The 27,570-nt window shown below is 44.2% G+C and overlaps 1 protein-coding gene across 3 annotated transcripts in view; it reads right to left on the minus strand.

Annotated features, from left to right (window-relative positions):
* The window catches only part of LOC132377480 (xenotropic and polytropic retrovirus receptor 1 homolog), a 77,889-nt gene that overhangs the window by 13,801 nt on the left and 36,518 nt on the right, over positions 1-27,570 (minus strand). Inside the window, exons 3-14 of one of the 3 annotated variants that reach the window (XM_059943758.1) lie at positions 26,410-26,511; positions 20,555-20,772; positions 16,798-16,947; positions 12,905-12,988; positions 10,184-10,265; positions 8,287-8,474; positions 7,314-7,493; positions 4,427-4,595; positions 2,520-2,720; positions 1,780-1,788; positions 1,023-1,030; positions 412-555 (exon numbers count right to left, since the gene is read on the minus strand). In XM_059943758.1, coding sequence (XP_059799741.1) covers positions 412-555; positions 1,023-1,030; positions 1,780-1,788; positions 2,520-2,720; positions 4,427-4,595; positions 7,314-7,493; positions 8,287-8,474; positions 10,184-10,265; positions 12,905-12,988; positions 16,798-16,947; positions 20,555-20,772; positions 26,410-26,511 — 1,535 coding nt within the window. Of the gene's footprint in view, positions 1-411; positions 585-1,022; positions 1,031-1,779; positions 1,789-2,519; positions 2,721-4,398; positions 4,596-7,313; positions 7,494-8,286; positions 8,475-10,183; positions 10,266-12,904; positions 12,989-16,797; positions 16,948-20,554; positions 20,773-26,409; positions 26,512-27,570 lie in introns of all 3 variants that reach the window. The other 2 variants (XM_059943757.1, XM_059943756.1) reach the window with 2 other exon arrangements.

Consider the following 27,570-nt stretch of genomic DNA (forward strand, 5'->3'; position numbering starts at 1 on the left):
AAAATACTTCTAAAATCCTACTTTTTAAAATTGGTCTACTTATAGGATTGCTTATTGTCTGTGGGTGTTGATTATATAATTTGTTATATTCAATTGTGTTTTATTCTATATGTTTGTCTTAACTTTTGATTTTTTAATTTTGTCTCATATTTTTATGACCATATTGATTTACCTTTAAAATCTGTGTAAAGTACTTTGAGCCAGCATCTTAATGTTTGAAAGGTGTTAATATAAAAAGTTGTCGTTGTTACTACTATTACTACTAATCCAGACCAACCTATTTGATCATTCATTGGTGGTACTTTCACAAAAAAGGAAGGATTTGGAACAGAAGAGTTGAATTTCAGCAGCATTTACCCAATTTCTTTGGTTGGAGAGTATGTACACATCTGAGGTTGGGTATTCACTTACTTTATATTGGTATACTGTCTCTTCTCTCAGAAACTTGTTCTCTTTGGTTTTCTTGTCTAACAGTCCCCAGTCCATCTTCAGGTCCCAGCCGATGGTGAAGATGGTGCTGACACAGGTCGTCACGGCCCACAGGTAGAAGTAAACCTTCACACCGATTGTCAGCTGAGAGCGTTCTGAGGGAGAGCAGGTTGCAGGAAGGAGTGTGTGAGATATATGCTCGGCTTCACATCAGAATAATGCGGTGCGCAAAGCTTGTGGGGGATTGTTAGTGACCTTTTTAATATTCAGTGGCATGCTATGGTAAGGCACATAACCATGGCAACAGGAGGAAACTGTGGCAAATCGTCTAAGTTTTCTCCTAAATAAGGTAGCTCCTACACGCAGCACACTTTCAATTTTTGCACAGCCGTAAGTCCGCTCCCTAGTTCTGACGAATTACTGTGAGATACACTTTGACCGGTAACATGGTGGTCCAGCACGGTGGCTAAGAATTGGACAATGAATGTGTCTGAGATACGGGACCATCAACACTATGGTAACCACAGGGTGGGAACCACGCTGAGTGCTGTGATCCCAGTGCTCCCTGTCCAGCTGGATGAACTAGGAATAACATCATTCTCTTTTTTCTTGATACAAAATGGAGAGAAACCACAGAGACAGTAAAATTTGTTGCACCCTTGGGACCTGGCCATTATCTAGACTAATATTTATGGCCCCTTCTTGTTGATGTTCAACAACTGAAACTATTTCTGGTTACTCACATTGCTTCAAGTTCGATTCTATAGTCAAGCCATCCAGTCTGTTCTGAAGAAGCATTGATAGATTTTTTAAAATTTTGCCATGTGCCAAGTTGTATCTTTTTGAATCAGTGTAATACTAACAATATTAACCATATCCTAACTACATACAACTGGAGCTCCAACATAGAGCTCCCAACTCTTGTTTTATTAAGATTTTGGATAAATTCACAGTTGTATAATAAATTTTGCAGTGAACCTGGTGAGTTTAGACAGCTAAGGGAATATACGAACAGTCCAGGCCCTGCTCCAATTGCAAGCCTTCCCACGTTCCAGATCCCATCCCTGACTTTGGCTAGACTGACTGCAGACTGTACTCACACCTGTTACGAATGTGCCACAACTCTGAGGGGCCGAAGGGTACAAAGTCACCCCCTCTTTGAGAATCGCATGATCGCTATTAATTCGGGTCTGGGACCCAGGAAATGAGAGAGAGACATGCAGAATCCACAAGGTTTGGAATGTGTCCTGGCCTCAGCGAAAACAAAACCCCTCATAACGGCCATTGTCTCTTGGAGACAGAATTGTGTATTGAGTACTGTACTATTCATTGAAGCCCTCAGGGGACAACCAGAGTGGGCTGGTTGAGGGATTGCATCATCCCAACCTGATTGACATCTGAGACCCCGTGAGTAAGGATAAAAGAGGGTCTGGGGGCCCATCTCCTTCAGATGCACCAAGAGAAACGCTAGAAATCCCGTGACAGCGTTTAATAGCGACAGCCAGTGGGGGGCTCGTGTGCGTCCTTCCCTTGCCTGGGATTGGCGGCCTCATCACAGAAGAACGGCTTAGCTAAAGGAGAGGCCACAAGTGACCGGCCACACTAACGAGACTCCGACTGATCGAAATCATCAAAGGAAAAGCCGGCAAGTTTTTCTCCCAAAAATCTCTCTCTCTCTCTCCAACCATTGCAAACCCAGCGGTCCCCAAAGGCTGCAGCCTGCATGAACTGAGTGAACTTTATATTTCCATCGGACAATACATTATCCCCTAGACAACGATAGAGCTTATTTCTTATTGATTATTACTATACCCGCACTTTTAGATTTAGTATCGACGACGTATATTATCTGTATATTTGCATTGATATTATTTTTGTGTATTTTTACTAATAAATACTGTTAAAAATAGTACCATCAGACTTCAACGGACCTCTCCATTTTTGCTGGTAAGTGACCCAGTTATGGGGTTCATAACACACCCCAGCTCACATTCCAGATTCCAGCCTTATGCTGGGTGTCTGGATCTCCGAACAATCGGACACCAGATTACTGCTACTGGGCTTTACGGGGTTAGTAGCAGATTAATTACACTCACCTTTCTCAGTTGAGTACAGGGCTGCAAAGGTTACCATGATGAAAACGGTGGAGTACTTCCCAGCATTTGCTAAATGTGGGAATGCGTCCCTGCTGTCCCTGTATCGACGGAGGCACTGGGTGAATCGTATCCAGGGTGGAATGCACTGGATGAAGCAGGTCACTCCATAGGAGTTACCGCTGGTTATGAACTTATCTGTGCAGAGAGAAGGAAAGGTGTGAGGTAAAAAACATTTAAATAACATCTGGAGGACACGGATCATGAATGTCCACGGACAATTGGTCTTTCTTTCAGACTCTGGCCAAAGAGCGTCAGCCTGCACTGTGAACTCTCTGAGTATCTCCAGCATTCTGGTACTTCAGAAAGCTCTGGTGTTCTGCTGTCAGCTGGCAGCATGGACTGGTGACATCTTGTCTGTTGTAACACTTATACCAACAGCTGCTAGTTACCTATGGTGGGAGAGTCCAAGACTGGAGAACACAGCCTCAGAATAGAGGGGTATCCTTTTAGAACAGATATGAGGAGGAATTTCTTCAATCTGGAATTCGTTGGCAAAGCAGCTGTGGAGGCCAAGCCTTAATGTATATTTGAGGGAGACGTTGATAGATTCTTGATTGGTCAGGACATAAAGGGATACAGTGGGAAGGCAGGAGATTGGGTCTAAAGGAAAAATGGATCAGCCATGAAGAAAGGGCAGAGCAGACTCGATGGGCCACATGGCCTAATTCTGTTCCTATGTCTTATGATCTAAAGACTACATTCAACAAGAAAAAGCCCAGCTACTTCCATCCTGACCTGCATGCGCTGTGTACCTATCATTAATGTCTTGGGTCACTACTGGGATCATGGAAAAGCCATGTTAACCCCATGGGAACATATTAACGCAAATCAAGGTAGACAAACTCATGAGGAGTATGTGTGTAGGCCTCCGTTAGTCTCAATAGACCATGGATTCGCACCTTGGAAAGTTTCCAGGGCGCAAGCCTGGGCAGGGTTTTTTATGGGAGACCGGCAGTTGCCCAGGCTGCAAGTCTCCCCTCTCCGCACCACCGATGTTATCCAAGGGAAGGGCATTGGTATGAGGGGTATAGAGAGGTTAGATGCAAACTGGTTCTTTCCACTGAGGTTGGGCAAGACTGAAAGTAGAGGATAAAAGGTGAAATGTTTAAAGGGAACATGAGAGGGAACTTCTTCACTCGGAGGGTGGTGAGAGTGTGGATTGAATTGCCAGTGGAAGTGGTAGATGCGGGTCTGATTTCAACATTTCGGAGAAGTTTGAATGACTACATGGATGGGAGAGTTATGGAGGACAATGGTCCAGGTGCAGGCCAATGGGACGAGGCAGATTAATAGTTCAGCATGGACTAGATGGGTTGAATGGCCTGTTTCTATGACTACGAGACTCTAAGCATCCCTGTATACGGCTGAAGTTGGAAGAGCAATGGAGTGGAATACTCAGAGTTCCTCTGGATGGCAGGAGCCACAGCTCTGCACTTGGATCTGTTCTCCTGCCATCAGACCCCAACGTCGGTTTCTGATCTACCATGTTGCAACGTACACTATCTGCAGGATTCCCTGGAGCAGTAAGTCAGCTCTTCCCTTGCACTTTCTAGGAGCAAGATAATCTAATTGCCTAGAACATCCATGCACAATATGCCAAATTGGACCCGTTTTAGGCCTTTCCCTTGGTCATAATGCAGAAAATGCAGGAACTTACTGACATGCCATATTGTGACAACTTTCAAACCAAGAGCTGTGATGGTTCAGGGAAATGGGTGAAAATGCTGGTGTTTTTCTGGGAGCTCCGTGTATTTTCAGCGCTCTGTATCTCACAGCTACCTCACTGTCATAACGTGTGGTGCTGTGGACTGACTATATCGGTTTTTGGCGTGGCTTCTCACCTGCAGGCGGGCTCAGGAGGCCCTGGTTACTCTCCCAGTTCATGTCAAACGTGTAGAAGCAGATCAAGGACCAGAGGTCCAGGAAAACGGGCCCCATGCTGTTGAGTTGATCCGCCAGCCAGAAATCAGCAAAGCCGACTTTATGGAAGGGGGCTGTTATTACCCGGGACTGTTCGCGAAAAAAAAACACAAAGGTTAAGACTGAGGAGTGTATCCAGTCACGGGAAACCAGCCCCCCTGTCCCCTTCACGCTGACGATCCAGAACCCTTTACCAGAGGAAGTGCCCAAACATTCTCGGTAAGAGTAGCAGTTGGCCCCACTCTCTGCTGGCTGCTTGGGGTAGATAGATAGACGGGTGGTCCTTGAGGGAAAGAGTCAGCCATTCCTCTCATGGAGCAGAGTACTGAGCACAGAAGAGGACTGGGCATTCCCTCACCCATTCCTGCTCCACCACCCAAACGGTGCTTCAGCTTCCTCAAGTCCACTTTGCCACCCTTCCAATATAATACTTGCTTCTGGTCACAATAGGAAACTCGTCAGAGATGTAAATGGGAACAGGATGTTCAGTCTGCTCCAGCATTTAGCAGGACTGTGGAAGATCAATTCCACCCCCCATGACCCATGACCCCATTACAGGTGAGAAAAACTGCTTCAAAGACCCCACACTTGGCAGCTTCAAAACCTATTAGAAGAGTTTCTTCCTCATCCAAGTGTGAAATTGCAACAAGAACCAGAGGACAGGGACACTGCATAAAAGAGATGCTTATTTAAGACAAAGAAAGATGAAGAATTTCTTCTCTCGAGTTGGGAATGCTTGGAATTCCTTGCCTCAGATTGCTAATGAGGCTAGATATTGGAATATGTTCAAAGATTTAGATAATTAGACTTTTACTCATTGACGGAACCAAGGATTAGCCGTACATGGGGAGGGTGGGGAAGGTGAACTTCAGAATTAGAGTCCATCCCTCTGGGTCTGAATTCTCCCATCAACACATCCAAGGCGATTAAAATTGTATGTTTCAATAAAATTGCCTGTCATTTTTCCAAAATCCAAAAAGCTAAGCCTGACCCTAATTTTTCCCATTAGGGCAATCTCTCCGTAAGCAGGACCATTTTAGTGAACTCTATCTGGACTGCCTCCAATTCTTTCCATAAATCGAGGGACCAAAACTGTTTGTATTCGTCAAGAAGCTCTCATTGTCAGCTGGTAGACTTGTTAGTTTGTCCTCAGATTTACCTTCCTCTGATTATTTTTACTCTTCTCCTGCAAGTTTCCAAATCTGTCTCAACTTTTGGGCCTTTCATTAATTTTTACTACCATGGTTTCTTCTTCAATGGAATGCATTCCTTCATTAGCCGGGGCTTACACTTCGCCCTTATCACCCTCGCCTTGGGAGGCATTGTTCCTCATTTCAATATTTTTTGTTGGATGTATTCAACTTGCTCCTTAAATATCTACAGTATTTGCCTATTGCTTTACTTGCCTGGTCAACGTTATCCACCTCTACGCTCGTTCATTGGTCATTGCCTTTATTTTAGTTTAAGATAGTTACTTCAGACCAAAGTTACCCATTCTCTTGTTGAATTCCACCCAGATGTGATTGCTAATTCCTCGGTGATATTTCATTCTCGGTGCCACGGTAGCATAGCAGTTAGTGTGCTGCTTTAAAGCTCAGGGCATCAGAGTTCTGAGTTCAATTCCAGCATCCTCTGTAAGGAGTTTCTACATTCTTCCCCTGGAATGCGTGGTTTTCCTCCGGGTGATCCGGTTTCCTCCCACGGTCCAAAGACATACCGGTTAGTAGGTTAATTGGTCATTGTAAATTGTCCAGTGATTAGGCTGGGGTTAAATTTGGGGTTGCTAGTGGTTTGGTTCAAAGGGCTGGAAGGGCCTATTCTGCCCTGTACCTCTAAATAAAATAACACAATTTATTACATCGTTTTTTTCAGATTCAGATTTATTTATTTATCACAAGTACAGTGAATTAGGTTGTTTGTGTTAACAGCCAACACACCCTCAGGATGTGCTGGAGGCAGCCCAGTATGCCCACTCCGTTCAGCACAGCAACATAAAACAACAGCGGTGAAACAAGCCTTTCTCCCACGTGGTCTCCAACCCCAGTACAGGCCTCCGGGCCTCCATCCTCCACTTCACCAGATTCAGCGTCATGGGCAGTGCAGCGTTGTATAGTACAGGCGACCCGGGTTGACTTCCCACCCCTCCCCGAGACCGTGTGGATTTCCCCCGCGTGCTCCGGATTGTCCCGTGATAGGTCAGGATTAAATCAGGGCAGTGCAGCTAGAAGGGACAGAAGAGCCTATTCCATTCTGTATCCCACTAAATAAATAACCTGTTGTACAGCCACAGTGATCGTGTAGGCTAAAGATCGCCTTCTTGTTCAAAGATCAAGGTATAGGGGGGTAAGGAATGCTAGTGTCACAACTGGCAAAGAGGAGAATCACCGCTGGATAACGGGAGCCTGGACAGAGACTACAGGCTGGCTCACATTCTCCAGAAAGAAGAAGCCGAGAAGTCTTTGAGATTCCCAAGTCTGAAAAGAGTGTTTTAGAGGAGATAGCCCCTCTTTGTGGATATCAAAAATTAGATGCTTAGACAAAGGCAATATGTTCAGCCCGGGAGAAATCTCTTTTCTGAGAGAATAGTCAGGGTCTTGAATCTCAGCAACAGTAAATCCCGTTGGATACTCAGTGGGAAGGTCAGACGCACATGAGGAAGGCTTGGGAGGAACTATGGCATTCTGATCTTTGTTGACCTGGTAATTTCAGAAGTATTTCAGTGGCTGGAAGGGGCACTGGGTTGGTTTGAGGCTCTTTAAAGTAAATGCATATCATTCCTAGACCAGGGATCTCTGCTGGTGTACTCACCAGGACCTTTAACAACCAGATGCGGGATTTGTAGTAGAAGGTCTTGGTTGGGTTCAGGAGAAGAAGCACCATGAGTCCGTACAGGACCAGTGGACTGATTGACATCGGAGTGTGGATGTAAGCACTGAAAAGGCAGGCGAGCACACTCAAGCACCAGAGGACTCCCAGGAAACCAGCCAGCTGAAAGAGAGAGGGTGAGGAGCTGTAAGTGTTAGGGCCTACACCGGCATGATGCACTGACAGAATTAGAGTGTCACTCATGGCAATATATCCCCGAGGAAAGTATACTTTCAGATCTTTCTGTGGCAGGTAGATTTCCCTCTTTTTAACTCCTCAGTTGATGCAAATCAGCAGTTTGCTGGGTAACTTCAGAGTAATTAATGGACACCTCACTGTTGTGGAACTGGAGTCATGTTAACTCCGGACCTGTTACCAAGACTGTTTCCCTCTCTTAATGAAAATCCATCAAATCTATGGTTTCTTTCACTCAAACCTGATGGCTGGATTGAGCTGTTCTCCAATCTTGGCAATTTACTTGCAAACATTTCATCTCCATACAAGGAGATGTCATCAGTGATGATTAGTTTTCTAAGCAATGAACTACAGTTCTCAAGCTGGCTCAGGGCCTTTAACCTTGTTTCTTGGACAGACACATTATACCTAATGGTGCACTATTTTCTTGCTGTTTCTCTGGCTAACTAGTGTGGTGATATAACCAGGTACACAGTAGCAAAGAGAATAATGCACTGCCTATCACTCTGAAGTTTCCTTGGGGAGTAGCATTGGGCAGGTTTCTAAAGCAGTTTATGACCTGAGCTTAACTTTGAGTTCTAACCAACTTTTATCTTTCCCTTCCAGCTACAGCTAACTTGACTCCTTCCACTCCACCCTGTCTCAGACCCTCTCTAGGCCTTGAATTTGGTCAGGCTTTTACAGTCGCTAACATGTACGAGCAAGGTTCCATCAGACTCACCTCAAAAATTTCCTGATGGGAGAGGTGGTTCCTGGGATCAAGTTCAAAGATCAAACAATGATTCACTCCTGCCTTCCTCCAGCCATAGATATTAATTCCCAGCAGGAAGACAAACTCAATGAAAATGAAGCCCCCTCTGTAAGCCCTCAGGAGGGGCCACACACTGGCTTCCCGAGATACGTAGATACCTAGAAAAAAATATAATACCATAAATCTATAAGACATAGGAGTAGAATTAAGCCATTCAGCCCATCGAGTCTGTTCCACTGGCCTATATCACTTTAGCCAGGTAGCTAAATAGGCAATAGGGCTATCATTTCCCTAAGGACATGTACTGGTAATCATAAATACTGATTAAACACCACTATTCAGAGCAGATCTAGTCTGCATATTAGAAAAAAGGCTGTAAAAGTTGTGGAGAAAGTATAAAAAGATAGACAGAGGCTTTAGCAAAACTGTTCAGCTATATCTATTGGGCAAGACTGAACAGGCTGAGTGATATTCACTGGAAAGAAGAGATTGAATTATCTTTTAAAATTCCCAAGTTAGAAAGGAGTGGTTTAGAGCAGGAGCACTCAGCCTTTTTTAAGCCATGAACCCCTATCATTATCCGAGGGGTTTGTACCCCAGGTTGGGAACCCCTGGTTTAGATGGAAAGACAGTCAAATAGACCGTAAACCCAAGCAGTTGTTAATTCTGCCTGATTCCATGCGATAAATTCTACTTAAACCTGTCTCTCTCTATGCATGTTGAAGCCAGATTCAGGTGCAACAATTTGTGCCACAATAACCACTGTTGTATTATGTTATTCGGAAGCCAGTGTTGTTTTTTTTAAATAATTGAAAACAGAAAATTCTAGAAACTAGGTCAGACAGCATCTGCAAAGAGAGAAGCATTTAATGTTTCAGGTCTGACCTGAGCAATTCTAACACCTTCTGTTTTAACTCTTATTTCCAGCATCTGCAGTATTTTGGTTTTGACTAAGATGTCTGGGTAAATTTCTAATTGTTGATAATGTATACTTGCCAACTAATAGAGGCTGGTCGCATGACATCAGCTATCCTGCCCAGTTAAACAGCCTTTTGCCTTCCAACTGCAACATTTTTCTAACGAATAAAGATATGATCAAAGAAAATCACTGTGCTTTTTAAAAAATCTGTCTCTCTTTCATCCCAGAATTGGTGCAGTCCTGCCCAGGAGGCCCACCTTCACTTTCTGAAGGCTTTATGTCAGTAATGAAAGGTTGACTTCCCCATGCACCAACGTCTGCATGAAATGGCCAGTAGGCACCAGCTCACCCATATGATGAACCTATTCACTTTCTCATTGGCAAGGGGCCTAGTCAGCAGTGGCCTATGTGGCCAAAATGACCAACCAATTGGGTTGTACCATTGCCGACCTCTTTTGGTGAAAACTTCAAGGACCCACCCACCTCTACTGGCAAGCTTTGAAAAAGACCACGATCGGTCTATGCTCTTCAATTACTGCCCGAAGCAAGTGGTGAAGAAGAACAGGCAAGTCATCTGGAAGATTCGAGTCTCCTTTTGTATAAAATATTTGATTGGAAGTATTTCTGCAGAGAAAGCTAAGAACTGAGCTTCCAAACTGCTGCTTGAGATCCAGTGTATACCTTTCATTGTCTGCCGTTCTGGGGAAAACGGGGTTACTCTGTTAAAATGTGGGCCTGCGAACATCTCTGCCTCTCGTTCTTCATTACACTCGGCAGTCGGAGTAATGCTGACCTGTATCACTGGAGCCTCCTGTCTATTCTGGGCATTTGATCTGGACAAACTGTTGAATGATTCATGTCAACCTGTCAGTCGTGTTGTTTACAAATAGCTCCGGAATACGCAATGAGCCCAAGCTTCTTTCCCATTGGCTGGCGCTGAGCGCTTACCTTTGATGATTATCAGCACGGAGAGTGCCATAATGAGTCCACACTGCACGCCCACACGGAAGGTTGTCCACACTGGGGGAGTCTAGGGGGACACAATGCAAAGCTTTATAGCCACTCTTGAGATCTTCCCGCAACACACGTGCTCTCTCTGACTAACACATACACAATAACATACTCAGGCACTGATTTCATCTTCTTCTGAGGCAGTTTCTCGGGATGAAGGATGACTTCTCTCACTCAGCTGTGGTGGCCTTTGACGTGCTTTAGGATACCAGTGAGGGGCTCTCATCTGCAATGGGGGGAAGGGGGGAATGTCCAGGGGGTAGCTTGTGAGATGTTGCAACACTTCCACTGTTTACAGAGAGCTTCTGTGTGCTCCTGGTGCATGGTGAGAGGTTCTCATTGCAATCCATTTCAAGCAGACATGGGCCAGAGGCTCCAAAAGTCAACGGGGAAGCTTTGAGCACATGTTGAATCTCTTGCCATGACAGAACCTTGAACAGAGTGTCTGCTCTAGGAGTGTGTTGCTGAATGTGTGAATGGATCGGCCTACCCAATATAGTCAACCCCTGCGCAGGAGATGATGGCCCAGGACAGGAGACTGATATTGTTTTGTTCATCTTTCCAACAAATCTGGAGATCTTACCAATACTGGACTGGTGGTATCTTCCAGTGCCTTGAGATGACTGCAGTCAGATCTCAGAAGTATATCAGGCAGGAATCAGAACTGATCAGTGGACCATGCGTGTTGTGCATGTCTACTGTCCTGATCTTCAAATACCTTCCTCCTCAGTCAACTAAAGGCTGTGCTGGAACACTGGGGGCAATGTCTGCCTTTGCCAAGGGTTTCTCCTGAGATATGAAATGTTGTGAATCTCTGTTACTGAACATAGCGGAGATAGGTTGGCAGAGAACCTATTGTCTTCTTGATGTTGAATGTAGACCCTTCTTCCCGCAAACTTCCCATGACCGCGATGGTTCTTGGCAAATGTTTCTGCAGAGGTGGTTTGCCATTGCTGCCTTCTGGGCAGAGCCTTTACCAGATGCGTGACCCCAGGCATTATCAATGCTCTTCAGAAATTGCCTGCCTGGTGTCAGTGATTGCGTAACCAGGACTTGTGAGATGCTCATATGACCATCCATCACCCGTTTCCATGGCTTCACGTGACTCAGATTGGGGGTCTAAATAGGTGCTGCATCTTGCCCAAGGGTGACCTGCAGTCTAGCAGAGGGAAGGAGTGCCTTAAACCTCCTTCGGTCGAGATATAACTCCACCCCACCACTCCATGGATGAAGTTGTCAGTTGGAATCTTTTTCCCAGGGCAGAAATGTCAGGTATTAGAGGTGAGAACAAAGAAGTTTCAAGGAGATGTGAGGGCACATTGAGTGATAGATGCCTGGAGCAAGCTGCTGGGAGAAGTGTATGAAGCAGGTACAATAGTAGCATTTAAAAGGAGGGAACGAAAAGGTTAATACATGAGGGGCATTTGAAGGGTCTGGGCCTGTATTCACTGGAGTTTAGAAGAATGAGGGGTGATCTCATTGAAACCTATGGAATATTGAAAGGCTGGACACGAAGAGAATGTCTCCAATAGTGGAGGAGTCTAGGACTGCAGAGCATTACCTCTGAATTGAAGAAGTCCATTTAGAACAGAGACATAGAGGAATTTCTTTAGCCAGAGGGTGGTGAATTGCCACAGATGGCTGTGGAGGCCATCACTGGGTATATTTAAAGCAGAGATTGATAGGTTCTCAATTGGTAAGGGCATCAAAGTTCATTGGGAGAAGGCAAAAGAATAGGGTTGAGAAGGATTATAAATCTACGTTGATGGAATGGCAGAGCAGACACAATGGGCTGAATGGCCTAATTCTCCTCCTATGTTTTATGAATATACAGTCAGTGGGGGGATATGGATCACATATAGGCGAAGAGAATTGGTTTAATTCACGATTGTGGTTGGTGTAGGCACTGTGGGCAGAAGGGACTATACCTGTGTTCTATGTTCAACATTTTCATTTTAGATTCCCATTAGGTCTGAAAATTAGCTGTTCCCCAGAGGGAATGATAGAGGCGAGATGCAACATTGCGGTGAGATGGATTCAGAAAAGCAATGACACGGCCTCGTTGGACACCAGTCTCCACTCAGAGCTGCTCTGTTGTAGATCCAGTACACGGTATCGTGGCACATAGACATCATGGAGTAATAATCTGGACACAGACTTGAGCAGGGTGTTTCACTGTCCCCGCTGACTGGTCATTGCAAAGGCTTGAGTAACATCAGAATAACCCATGCATAGTTTGTGGTGTTGGGCCCTGTATTTTGTTGGTATGGTCACACAGGGAAGATGATATCCGCTGTGCCTCTGAATGATTAGAGCCTACACTACAATGCAGGAAGCAGCTTGTGTTCATAACTCTAACATACCTACTCTGACCGTACTACTCCTCGAGTGTGCAAACACACACATACACCAGTGCAGACACAAAAATATACAAACACAAGCACACGGGTGCACACATACAGTCGATAGCACACCTACATATAAGATATACAAATTTCATTCACCAAACCTTCAACAAGCAACACACACCGACAATGCTCTGTCTGTAGCACACACCTACACTTATTGTCATGGAATTACACACACACGTACACCCACTCTCTCACTCTCGTGTGTACACAATTGCTCAAGCACCTCACTGAACTGTAGGCGACAGACCTGTGCTGTTCCTAGCGGAGGAACTCGAAGCCTCTTCATCGCCCGGGCTCTGTCTCCTCCAGCCAGCTGAGTTGTGTAGAGTGACTGTGGGGCAAAATTTTACATCTTTAAGTTTAATTAAATTCTTTGCTTTAGTTGTAAGTATTGTCATTACCACCAGTCCTGTGTATGTGCTTTTTGCCAGGGATTTCACACTCGAACTCAGTAGGTTTCTTCCTAGACAGATAAGAGCCCCGCTCTTCACTGCTACATTTTGTGGAACCTTCAGGATGCATGACGAGTTCCCACAACTGGTGTGTCATTTGCCAGTATCTCTGACTGCAATTAGTTCAGGGCAGCTTCCTCATGCTCCCATGGGTAGCTCCCTCTTGGTTTCTAACAAGCCATAAAATTACAGAGGTTTAATATTCGTGATCAAGAGGAATTGGCCTTCGCATAACATTTACCAGATTATCCATGAATATCCTTCTCTGCTCCACTGCACATTCTGTAAATAGTCTCCATCTACATGTATTGTAGTGTCCATAACTACCCCCCCCCCGCACTCTATAAATACCCCATCTGCTTGTATACTGCACTCTGTAAATACTCTGTTGTATTCACCTGTACTCTGTAATTTTGTTAAATACCCTTCTGCCTCTACTTGGATGCTACACTCTGTAACCATCTCTACATCTTTCAATGCCATGATCTCTGTAAGCATCTCATTGCCTTCACCCACTGAAAGCATTTTGCATAGCTTTCCTCTCTCTGAAAGTTTTCGTATAGATGTGTGATACTGGGTAAACACACCTTGCTCAAGCTGTCTCTGAGCACCTCAATCTGCCTGCCAGTGTTTGGTAGTCTCAGTAAACACCCCTATCTTTTAGCATCTCTGTAAACACTTTGTATTCTCTGCCTGTACACTGCAGACTCTAACTACTCACTCTCTGGTAGATTGCAGTCCACCTTTTGTCCCAGTAAGTAGTCTTGTCCCTCTTCCTTTTTGCTGCAGTTTGTCTAAGTACCAAGTCCATCTGTATGCAGTAGCGTGTAAAGATCTCATTCTATCTGCCACTACCCCCATGCCCTGGATATGCCTTGCAGTTTTTGTAAGAACCTTCCCACTCGACTTCTCAGTCCTGTACCAATGGATGACAAAGCACTTGTTCCTCAATATGTTCCTCAGTTATTAGAAATGTCCCACTGCCTGGCTGTACCCCACAACCTCTGTCAATATCCCTGTCACACAGCTTGTTTACTGTGCTCTGTCTGCACACTGCATTCCCCTTTTGCACCTTGTATTTATTTTGTAATTTGATGCAATTTTTATGTCCTACACTATACTGCTGCAGCGACTTCCACAATGAATGTCCGTGAAAATAAAACCATAGAACCATAGAACATGACAGCACAGTACAGGCCCTTCAGCCCTCCATGTTGTGCTGACCCATATAATCATTAAAAAAAAGTACTAAACCCACACTGCCCCATAACCCTCCATTTTTCTTTCATCCATGTGCCTGACCAAGAGGCTCTTAAATACCCCTAATGTTTTAGCCTCCACCACCATCCCTGGCAAGTCATTCCAGGCACTCACAACTCGCTGTTTAAAAAAACTTACCCCTGATGTCTCCCCTAAACTTCCCTCCCTTAATTTTGTACATATGCCCTCTGGTGTTTGCTATTGGTGCCCTGGGAAACAGGTACTGACTATCCACCCTATCTATGCCTCTCATAATCTTGTAGACCTCTATCAAGTCCCCTCTCATTCTTCTGCGCTCCAAAGAGAAAAGTCCCAGCTCTGCTAACCTTGCCTCGTATGACTTGTTCTCCAAACCAGGCAACATCCTGGTAAATCTCCTCTGCACCCTCTCCATTGCTTCCACATCCTTCCTATAATGAGGTGACCAGAATAAGTGTGGTCTCACCAGAGATTTATAGAGTTGCAACATGACCTCTCTACTCTTGAACTCAATCCCCCTGTTAATGAAGCCTAGCATCCCATAGGCCTTCTTAACTACCCTATCAACCTGTGCAGCAACCTTGAGGGATGTATGGATTTGAACCCCAAGGTCCCTTTGTTCATCCACATTCTTAAGTAATTGACCATTGATCCTGTACTCAGTCTTCTGGTTTGTCCTTCCAAAATGCATCACCTCACACTTGTCCGGATTGAACTCCATCTGCCATTTTTCTGCCCAACTCTGCAGCCTGTCTTTATCCTCTTGTAACCTTCGACCACCTACAGCTCCATCCACAACTCCTCCAATCTTCATGTCATCCGCAAACTTACTCACCCATCCTTCCACCTCTACATCCAGGTCATTTATCAAAATCACAAATAGGAGGGGCCCCAGGACAGATCCCTGCGGCACTCCACTAGTCACCAACCTCAAGGCAGAATACTTTCCTTCCACAACTACCCTCTGCTTTCTTCCTTTAAGCCAATTTTTTATCCAAAACAGCCAAGGTTCCACTTATCCCATGCCTCATGACTTTCTGGATGAGTCTCTCATGAGGGACCTTGTCAAATGCTTTGCTAAAGTCCATGAAGACCACATCCACTGCCCTACCCTCATCAATTTCTTTTGTTATCTCTTCAAAAAACTCAATCAGGCTCGTGAGGCATGATCTTCCCTTCACAAAGCCACGTTGACTAACCATGAGTAAACTGTACTTCTCCAAATGCTCATAGATCCTATCCTTAAGAATCCTTTCCAGTAGCTTGCATACCACTGACGTAAGACTCACCAGTCTATAGTTCCCAGGTTTCTCCCTATTAACTTTTTTAAACAAGGGAACTACATTTGCCATTCTCCAGTCCTCCGGCACTTGCCCTGCAGCCAAAGAGGATTCAAAGATCATAGCTAATGCTCCTGCGATCTCTTCTCTCAATTCCCACAACAACCTGGGGTGTATCATATCCGGCCCTGGGGTTTTATCAATCTTAATGTTTTTAAGAAGATCCAGCACTTCCTCTTCCTTAATCTCCACATTGTCCAGCACACAGGCCCGCTCTACTTCGATCTCATCCTGATCAACATCCTTTTCACTTGTGAATACTGAAGCAAAGTATTCATTTAGGACCTCCCCAACTTCCTCCACCTCCAGGCACATGTTGCCCTCTTTATCCTTTAGTGGTCCCACCTTAGTTCTCATCATCCTCCTATTCTTCACATACGCATAGAATGCCTTGGGGTTCTCCTTAATTGTACATGCCAAGGCCTTCTCAAAATAAACCTGATTCTGAAATTCTCCCGTCTGTATGTTGCAATCTCTGTAAATACCCTCTCAGTCTGTGTGAATGCTCCTCTCACTCTGCTTGGATGCTGCAGTCTCTACAAACACCTCTCATCCTCCCTCTATATGCTTCACTATACCTGTCTGCCAATACTCAACCTCTGCCTGTGATGATTATCAATCCCTGGAAAGATTTCACCACTTTTTATTTTGTTCCCCTGTTTAAGACAATAAGAACATAAAACATAGAGCAGAATTAGGCCATTCAGCCCTTTGGCTCTGTTCTACTAGTCCATCATGGCTGATTTATTATCTCTCTCAACCCCATTCTCCTGCCTTTTCCCTGTAACTTTTGACATCCTTACTAATCATGAGCCTATCAACTTCCACTTAAAGCACTACTTGTTCCAGCTGAGAGGAGGCAAGTTCTGAGCAAACACCCAACACCCAGACATCCACACATAGAAGGTAAATTTTTAGCAAGTCTCATCCTGTAGCGTACACTGGAACCCATCATATATCCCAGTGATATAACCACGTGTGCAATGGCTACTCCTGTAAAATCCTACAAGCCCAGCCTGCTATGCAACGGGGATTTATTTCCCAACAGGGGTATAGTGTTGGCTTCTGGATGAGGGAGAAGGGGCCGAGTCAGTCTCTCCCACACTTACCTCTACCTCGCTGATTAGCTGGTCCACCTTTTGGCTGGTGTACACGGCCGAGCTCTCAACCTGAGCTTCCTGCCACCCTGCGCCTTTCGATGTGTTGAACATTTTGTCGTATTTCTTCATGATTTTGGAAAGCCCAGTGAGGTTGAGATTCTGGATTGGAAGAAAAGGATTCTCTTGAGATAATGGATGGGTGGGGGAGGTGGAAGGAATACAATTTTTCAGAACTTTTTAAAAGAAGAGAGCCTGGACACAACATATTGATACAGCTACAAAGAAGGCAAGACAGTGCCTATATTTCATTAGGAGTTTGAGAAGATTTTGGTTTGCCAACTAAAACACTCAAAAACTTCTACAAATGTACCGTGGAGAGCATTCTGACTGGCTGCATCACCGTCTGGTATGGGGGGGGGGGGTGGGGGAGTGGGACTACTGCACGAGAGAGAAGTTAGTTGCAGAAATTTATAAAATTAGTCAGCCTCATCATGGGTACTAGCCTCTGCAGGAGGATCTTCAAGGAACAGTGGCTTAGGAAGGCAGGATTAAAGATCGTTAAGGATAATTAAGGATCCCCACCACCAGGGAAATGCCATCTTCTCATTGTTACCATTGGGAAGGAGGTACAGAAGCCTGACGGCACACATTCAGCAATTCAAGAATAGTTCTTCCCCGCTGCCATCTGATTTCTGAATGGACATTAAAACCATGAACACCACCTCACAACTTCCTTATTTCTGCTTTTCTTCTGCACTACTTATTTTACCTTAACTATTTTGTATATACATAATGTAATCCAGTTTTTTCTCTGTATTTATTTATCATGTATTTCATTGAACTGCTTAAGTAAAGTTAACACATTTCATGACATATGCTGGTGATATTAAACCTGATTCTGATTCAGAATCCATGTTTTGTGTTCCTTATAGACAAATAGGCAAAGGCAAAGTTCGGTGGTGTTGTTAATAGTGTAGTCAGTTGTCGTAGGGTTGCAATGCAACAGAGACAGGATGCAGAGCTGGGCTGAGAAGAGGCAGATGCAGTTCAACCAGGAAAAGTGAGAGGTAATTCACTTTAGATGGTTGAATTTGATGGCAAAATATAGGGTTAATAATAGGATTCTTAGCACTGTGGAGAAACTGAGGAATCTTGGAGTCCATGTCCATAGTTCCTTCAAAGCTGCCATTCAAGTTGATAAGTTTATGAAGAAGGTGTATGTTGTGTTGGCCTTCATTAGTCGAGGGACTGAGTTTAAGAGCCGCAAAGTAATGTTGCAGCTCCATAAAACTCCGGATAGATCACACTTGGAATATTGTGTTCAGTTCTGCTCATCTCATTATAGGAAAGATGTGGAAGTTGTAGAGTGGGTGCAGAGGAGATTTATCAGGATGCTGCCTGATTAGAGAGCTTGTCTTAGTAAGCTGGGGCTCTTCACTCTGGAGCAAAGGAGGATAAGAGATAACCGGATCGAGGTGTCAAGATGATAAGAAGCATAGATTGAATGAATAGCTAGAGACTAATATGAGAAGCATAATTTTAAGGTGCTTGGAGGGAAATGTGGTGGGGGGGTGGTTGCTGTCAGAGTTAAGTTTTTTTACACAGTGAATGGTGAGTGTGTAGAACGCCCTGCCAGGGTGGTGGTGAAGGGGCATTTAAGAAACTCTTAGATAGGCACATGGATGATAGAAAAATGGAGGGCCATGTAGGAGGGAAGGGTTAGATTGATCTTAGAGTGGGTTCATTGATTGGCGCGGCATTGTGAGCCAAAGGGTCTGTAAATTGTCCACTGATTTCTGAGGGTTATAAAAGACACAATGTGGGTCACAAATCACTAGAATAAGTGGTGTCCACACTCTCCCACTCTCCACACTATCGTTAAAAATGTGTGTGTTAATTAACTGTTTAACTCTCTACAGGAAGTTTTGGCTGTTGGGGAGCTGCTGGTTAACAAACACTGCTAATTTATAGTTACTAATTTAATAGATAAACACTGGTTGATAAGGAACAAGGTGGAGCGATGAGGTGGTGTACAGATGACGAGGGAACCTGGCAGGAATTGCTGGGAATGTGGCGGGAATAAACCGACTGAGTGGGATTAATTTACACAGGTGGGTGGTTGATGGTCAGTTTGTACCTAATGGGCTGAAGGGCCTGTTTTGGTGCTGAATGACTCCATGACTATGTGTATGGTCTTCACCAGGCAATATCCCCAGAACTATCTTTATTTTATTACGTGTATAAATCAGTCAAAGTCTACATTTCATTACCAGTGTTTCTTTCCCCATCCTCTCCTCTTTCCTATCTCTCTCTACTAAAGGTTGATGTGGCATAGGGCACATTGTTGCATTATCTCAGGCATGACCTGATCAATACCCGTCGTGGAATGACGCTGGAAATTAAAAGATAAATCAATGTAAAGACAAAATTGCTCCAAGCTGATTCAGCTCTAAACCTTGGAGTCTCAGGCTCCAGCTCTCACTGTTGGACCTTCTCTTGATTGTGGGGAGGGTGGCTGCAGCAGGAGGAGCTCACTCAGTCACTCACACTCAGTCAGATCAGTGCTGATCTGCAGCTCGACCTGGATTTCAGAAAATGACTCTCAAGGTGGTAAAGCTGACGTATCTGTACTTTGAACTTAGACCTAACAGTTCCACCTTTGTTCGATGTTCCCTGGTGAACTCCATTTGCTCTGCAGGGACCACTGCACTCTGAGGGAGCGGGTGCTTTAGCAAGAGAGGTGTTGTATTCATCCTCAGTGCAGACCAAACCATTCCACAAAGTCAACTTTTAAAGAATGGCTGCACCAGCCAGGGAGGAAAATGCAGCAGCCATTTTGTACAGGTCCCATGATCATCATGTGAATAGCTGTTGTAATGCTAGGGAGGTCTGGCCCCTGCACGTGTAGCACGCAGGACCTGATGCACATGAGCCAGATCCCCAGCTATGGGTAAGTAGCCCCACTGCCTTGTGAGCAGCCACAGGAGAGATGGAGGCTACGGGAGTAAACCCAGAGAGAAAATCCAGAGTGGAGCCCCAGGTGGCTGGATGTCACTGCGCACCCTTCCAGCAGCTCCTGCAGCCAAGCTGGTGCCAAACATATTGCTTCACTTTCCTTTGGACTACACTGGTGAGGCCGAGAGGAGGATCTTGACAACTGGACATCCCAGATCTCCATGCCTTCTGCCCAGGTTTGTGCCCTGGAGAGGTCACTCCATTCACACATTGTCCTTCGAGACAGACGGATACCATCATCAGCAAGTAGATCAGGATATCTTTGGTATCCTGTCCAACATTGATCATTCTTCCAGTATCACAATGAAGATGTTTATGCACACAATTCTATTGAATGACCTTGAACCCACAACCTCCAGCCTCAGAGGTAGGAGTGATCGAGCAGAGGCTCCCTCCTTTATTCATGCTTAACACAGTGGATTAGAGACTGACAATGCATTCTGTTTCACAATTCTGTTTCAGCCAATGTTAGTACTGGCCGTGAAATCTTTAAAATCACCATGTCTGTTCTGAAAGCTCAATAATGACATTAAGGGGCATTTTAAACACAAGAGATTCTGCAGATGCTGGAAATCTTAAGCATCACACACAAAATGCTGGAGACAATCAGCAAGTCTTGCTTCATCTATGGAAGGGAATAAGCAATCAAGGTTTCAAGCCAAGATGTTTATTCTCCTCCAAGATGCCGCCCGACTTTCTGAGATCCAAGGGACTCTATCATCTTGTTGGGCTGAAGTGACCACCCACATACCTGGTAATTCTGCAGCAGGACTAGGTTAAGGTAGAGTTCACTGAAGGCCAGCTTCAGGTCACACATTTTCTTGTGCCGTGCTCGCTGCCTGTGTGGTTTGAGAAGGATGCTCTTCCAGTGTGCCATTGATCTTGTATCACTCTCTCTCTGGGAATTGAGAACTGCTTCAAGTTCCATCTGCAACGTTGCCAATCTTCTTTGGGCTTCAGCAATTTTCTCTGAAAATGTGGGGGTAAGGTAGAAAGACATTAGTGTTTAATTAAGGGGAAATGTGAAATGATGACTGCCTCATCTGGATTCACGTGATAAAATTGTTCTCATTCACTAGCCATGTACTTCACTATAGCACCATGAGTCAGAGAGTTAAAGGTGTAAAGGATCCACCACAAGTAACTGGAGTCAACAGGAAAGTAAAGCAAAGATTGAGTAGATAATGCAAGTGAAATATAATGTTGGAAAGTGTATGGTGATGCACTTTGGTGGAAGAAATAAACAGGCAGACTATTATATAGATGGGGAGGGAATTCAAAATGCAGAGATGCAACGGGACTTGGGAGTCCTTGTGCAGGATGCCCTAAAGGTTACCCTCCAGGTTGAGACGGTGGTAAAGAAGGCGAATGTGATGTTGGCTTTCATTTCTAGAGGTATGGAATATAAGAGCAGGGATGTGATGTTGGGGCTCTATAAGGCACTTGTGAGACCACACTTGGAGTATTGCGTGCAGTTTTGGGCTCCTTATTTTAGAAAGGACATACTGACATTGGAGAGGGTTCAGAGAAGATTCACAAGAATGATTCCAGGAATGAAAAGGTTACCGTATGAGGAAATCTGGCAGCTCTTGTACTGTATTCCCTGGAGTTTAGGAGAATGAGGGGGGAATTTCATAGAAACGTTCAGAATGTTAAAAGGCCTGAACAGATCAGATATGGCAAAGTTATTTCCCATGGTAGGTGATTCTAGGACAAGAGGGCACAACTTCAGGATTGAAGGACACCCATTTAGAACAGAGATCCGGAGAAATTACTTTAGTCAGAGGGTGGAAAATCTGTGGAATTTGTTGCCACAAGCGGCTGTGGAGGCCAAGTCATTGGGTGCATTTAAGGCAGAGATAGATGGGATCTTGATAAACCAGGGCATCAAGATTAGCAAAGGGTATGGGGAGATGGCATCTTGATTTGCAAAGGGTGTGGGGAGATGGCATTTTGATTTGCAAAGGGTATGGGGAGAAGGCAGGGAAGTGGGGATGACTGGAAGAATTGGATCAGCCCATGATTGAATGGCAGAGCAGACTCAATAGGCCGAATGGCCTACTTCTGCTCCTATATCTTATGGTCTTATAACCAGAGACTTTTTCCCAGGGTGGAAATGGTAAATAAGAGAGGGCATAATTTTAAGGTGATTGCAGGAAAGTATAGTGGGGATATCTGATGTAAGTTTTTTTACACAGAGAGTGGTGGTGCTTGGAACACCCTATCGGATGTGGAGGTAGAGGCAGGGATATTAAGAATATTTAAGAAACTCTTTAAGAAACACATGGATGACAGAAAATTGGAGGACCATGTAGGAGGGAATTATTAGAATGATCTTAGAATCAATTAAAAGGGCATCACAACATGAGACCAAAGGGCCTGTACTCTGCCGTTGTGTTCTATGGTCTATATTCTATAATTAATGACTTAACTTACAGGATTGCTTACTGCTAAACAAAACAGTTCATTGTGCTCATCCCATGTGATCTAATTCTGCCTATTAAACAAGCTGTTGGTTAATTGATCATTATGCATGGCATCTGTAACTGTAGCAGGAAGCAGAGCATGGAATTCCTTTCCACCTGCCATTCAAGGATGGCCCATGTATGATTTTTAAACATTGTCAAATCCAGCTCATATTTTGCATCGTGCCTTTCATTGTTGGTGACAGGCATGGGGAGAGGCGAATGTAAGAAAGCTCTGGATGCCTTTTGGGTGGAACAACATTGTCGTCAGATTATGGAGAGCTGGTGTCCATTTTCATTGCAAGTGGAGAATGTAGCTCTCCTTCTACAGTATATGCTGAACTAAAGTTCACTTTGGTCAGTATTACAGATTTCCAGAATCAGTGACCATCTCTGTTGTGTTCAGACAATTACAAGGAGTTAGCAGAGCAGTGCATCAGCTTGAGCAACTGGACCAAAGAATCTTATTGGTTCCCTGGCATGTAACTTTAAGTAAGATTGGGTTAGTTAACTAATCTGATATTTTTCTTCAGTAGTTTTTCAGTATCACTTTGCAAGAGACAGAGCAGACTGAGCAGAGTCTAAATTAGATCTAAACATTTGTAATCGGATTTATTTCTCCATCTCCACTTTAAATCTGAAGTATAGCTTCATTTTAAGATCTACAATTACGGTAAAATCCAACTTGGAAACAAAAATTTATCCTGTACATTAGTGCCACGCTCAATCCAATGCTATTATTCGTAACTTTGACAAATCAGCTCTTTGTTGTTGATTTGGGCTCTGCCTCATTTTCTAACCTCACCCCTGGAGCAGTACCCTAGAGAGTGCCAGTGATAAAAAGAACAAATGGAAGACAATATGACCAAGAAGTAGTGAATCAGATTTAATTATACCTTCTGAAATGAAATGATGGACCAGTAGCTAATTATGTTTTTTATATTTAGTGACACAGCACGGTAACAGCATCTCCTGACCCCGTGAGCCCACTCTGTAACTCTGCATACTCTGTATTCCACCCATGTAACCAATGAGCCTACTGCCCTTGACCTTTGGAATGCAGGAGGAAACTGGAGTGCTCAGAGGAAACCCACGCGCTCATGGGGAGAATGCATAAACTCTCAGACAGTGACAGAATTAAACCCGGCTGACTGGCGCTCTAATACTATAATAGCGTTACCATAACCACTATGCTACCATGCTCTCAACATTGGCGATCTTTGCTCAAAACTTTGTATTGTTCAGACTGTTGCAAACATTAACCCTGGACACTCCCATAGCTATAATAACATAAGGAAAAGAAGCAGACGTAGGTCTTACATTCCCTTGAACTTGTTTTACCATTCAGTGAGATCATGGCTGACATGCTTTCAGGAGTGAAGGTGTTTGGCAGCTTTGGACCTGTGCTCTCTGGAATTTAGAAGAATACGGTGGGGGGGGGGGGTGGTTCTCATAGAAACCTAGTCAAATGTTGAACGGACTAGACAAGGAGGATGTGGAGAGGATGTTTCCTATGGTAGGGGTGTCCAGAACTAGAGGGCACAGCTTAAAATTAAGGAGTGACCATTCAGTACAGAGGTAAGGGGGAACTTTCTTAGCCAGAGAGTAGGGAATCTGTGGAATGCTCTGCACAGACTGCGATGGAGGCTAAGTCCGTGGGTATATTTAAAGCGGAAGTTGATAGTTTCCTTATTGGTCAGGACACTAAAGAACATGGCGAGAAGGCAAATGTATGAGGTAGAGTGAGAGCTGGGATCAGCCATGATGGAATGGCAGAGCAGACTCGATGGGCTGAATGGCCTAATTCTGCTTCAAAGACCATAAGACATTGAAGCAGAATTAGGCCATTTGGCTCATCGAGCCTGCTCGCCATTCATTCATGGCTGATCCTTTTTTCTCCTCCTCAACCCCACTCCCCAGCCTTCTGCTTGTAACCTTTGATGTCATGTCATTTTGAAGAGGTTACTAGGAAAGTTGACGAGGGTAAAGCAGTGAATGTTGTCTATATGACTTCAGTAAGGCCTTTGACAAGGTTCTGCATGGAAGGTTAGTTAGGAAGGTTCAATCGTTAGGTATTAATATTGAAGTAGTAAAATGGATTCAACAGTGGCTGGATGGGAGATGCCAGAGAGTAGTGGTAGATAACTGTTTATCAGGTTGGAGGCCGGTGACTGGTGGTGTGCCTCAGGGATCTGTACTGGGTCCAATGTTGTTTGTCATATGCATTAATGATCTGGATGATGGGGTGGTAAATTGGATTAGTGAGTATGCAGATGATTCTAAGATAAGTGGCATTGTGGATAATGAAGTAGGTTTTCAAAGCTTGCAGAGAGATTTAGGCCAGTTAGAAGAGTGGGCTGAAAGATGGCAGATGGAGTTTAATGCTGGTAAGTGTGAGGTGCTATATTTTGGTAGGAATAATCAAAGTAGGACATACATGGTAAATGGTAGGGCATTGAGGAATGCAGAAGAACAGAGTGATCAAGGAATTATGGTGCATAGTTCCCTGAAGGTGGAATCTCATGTGGATAGGGTGGTGAAGAAAGCTTTTGGTATACTGGCCTTTATAAATCAGAGCACTGAGTATAGGAGTTGGGATGTAATGTTAAAATTGTACAAGGCATTGGTGAGGCCAAATTTGGCGTATTGTGTACAGTTCTAGTCACCGAATTATAGAAAAGATGTCAACAAATTAGGGAGAGTACAGAGGAGATTTACTAGAATGTTACCTGGGTTTCAGCACCTAAGTTACAGGGAAAGGTTGAACAAATTAGGTCTTTATTCTTTGGACTGTAGAAAGTTGAGGGGAGACTTGATAGAGGTATTTAAAATTATGAGGGGGATAGATAGAGTTGACATGGATAGGCTTTTTCCATTGAGAGTAGGGGAGATTCAAACAAGAGGACATGAGTTGAGAGTTAAGGGACAAAAGTTTAGGGGTAACATGAGGGGGAACTTCTTTACTTAGAGAGTGGTAGCTATGTGGAACGAGCTTCCAATAGAAGTGGTAGAGGCAGGTTTAATTCTGTCATTTAAAAAAAAATTGGATAGGTATATGGACAGGAAAGGAATGGAGGGTTATGGGCTGAGTGCAGGTAGATGGGACTAGGTGAAAGTAAGCGTTCGGCACAGACTAGAAGGGCCGAGATGGCCTGTTTCCGTGCTGTAATTGTTATATAGTTATATGGTTATATGTCCAATTAAGAACCTATCAATCTCTGCCTTAAATACATCCAACAACCTGGCCTCTACAGCTGCCTGTGGTAACAAATTCCAGAAATTAAACACCCTCGGGCTAAAGAAATTTCTCCACATCTCTGTTTTAAATGGACGCCCCTCAATCCTGAGGCTGTGCCCTCTTGTCCTAGACTTCCCCACCGTGGGAAATAACCTTTCCACATTTACTCTATCTAGGCCTTTTAACATTTGAGAGGTTTCAATGCGATCCTGCCCCGCCCCTCCAGCCATCCTTATCTTATGTCTTATGGTCTTATGAGCTTGGCCTCGTCTTCACTTCACTCCCTGTACCCTCTAACACGTCAGTCTCCAGTGCCTGGGAAGCATTCTATTTCTACCTTGAAACTACTCTATTGCCCAATTTTCTCATCCCTCTGAGATAGAATTATTCTGAGATGATGAACTCCTTCTCTCCTCCACTTTAATTAAATAATCCTTTATTCTGAAATTATGCCCCTAGTCCTAGATTTCTCATCAGGGGAAACATCCACCCAGCAACCACATCTGAATAACAGTGAGTGTAGAACCAACCAGCTCTGTTTTTCTTCCTCAGCTGGTTTCATTTCATAAATTAATAGGAGCTGCATTCCAAGCCATTTTTAATAGCTAGAAGCCATAAAATAAATGTTTGTTCTTTCTGATAAATTTTAGCAACAGGTTACTTCAAGGTAATTTTATGTTACCACATTCAGAGGTAGTGAAAGACTGGGGAGCCCATTACCAATCTCAGCCTCTGAGCAGTCTCCTTGTGAGATTACCTCAGTGTTTCAACATAACAGCCTTGAGTACATTAGTACCAATTTGTTGCTAAGCAGATCTGTCCCTCTGAGAACTGGTTCATTTCATAACACAGAAGGCAAAGACTATATATCTTTTTTTTTAAAAAAGAGAATCTTGAGTTTACCTGCATAAAATGTGTTTATTTTGGTTAGTTCTTTCTCACTTATCTGAAAAAATCTTTCTTCCAGTGATGCATTATATCGTTGGATAACTGCAGGTTCTGAAACTGCAGAGACAAAGATAGAACATTCATCAAAAGAACTCTGGTAAAATCATCTTGATTAAAGCATTTTAGAACCTTCGTATTCAGAATTTTACATATGCCAGTTGTCTATGACATTACTCATCTTGACTCAAAGGGTAAAATGGGACACATTTGTCAGAACTGACCTGAGATATTATCTCTGTCTTTTTCTCCACAGTGGCTGTCTGGCTGGTTGAGTATTTTCACCATTTTGAATCTTTTAAATATTTTCAGCATTTTGAGTTTTATTTCAGATTTCCTGTATCTGCTTATTTTTACTTCCTTCCCTCTTCATTATGGAATTAATTGTATACACTATGTGTTCTGGACACTTACTGCATTCTAAATTCATCAGTCTCAATGAAAGCCCTCACCCCAAAGCATCAACTGTTTGTTCCTCTCCATGGATGCTGCCTGACCTGCTGAGTTCCTCCAGCATTTTGTGTGTGTTACTCCCTAATTCCAGCATCTGCAAACTCTCTTGTTTATGATTAATTGCACTCTAACTTCAGGCAGATGGGGCTTGTCACCCATACTTGGCAGCTTCTCTAGGAAAAGGAAAACTCTTATCTCAAACCTCCACTGCCTTGCAGTTCTACCCACTCATGGGGAGGGCTTCAGGAGCAAACTCTGAGGGAAAACTCCAGAGCTGGAGTCCCTAAAGCAGTCCTACGTTGAGTTCATCACTGACTAGAAACTTCTGCGATGCTGCTGGTGCCAAACTATATCGGTCTCTGCTGTTCCTTTGGGTTTATTGGTTTGCATAGAGAGGGAGCAGCTTGCTACATGGGCAACAATCTGCCAGGAGCAAAGGATGTTGGGAATGCAAGGGCAGTACACCACAGGACAAGTGGCAGAGGAGTGCCTGGGGTGGAGCGGGGGCAGACACACCCAGTCCTGAGACACCAGGCAAGATCATCTGATTCCAATCACTACAGAATGTCACTCTGGTGCTTCCCGCTCCCTCCCTTCTCCCTTCCCCTTTTCCCGACCATGATCCCCCCCTCTCCCCGCCCCTTTCCCACTCTTGGTCCACAATAG

This window comes from Hypanus sabinus, chromosome 18, assembly GCF_030144855.1.
Source record: "Hypanus sabinus isolate sHypSab1 chromosome 18, sHypSab1.hap1, whole genome shotgun sequence".
Classification (NCBI taxonomy): Eukaryota; Metazoa; Chordata; class Chondrichthyes; order Myliobatiformes; family Dasyatidae; genus Hypanus; species Hypanus sabinus.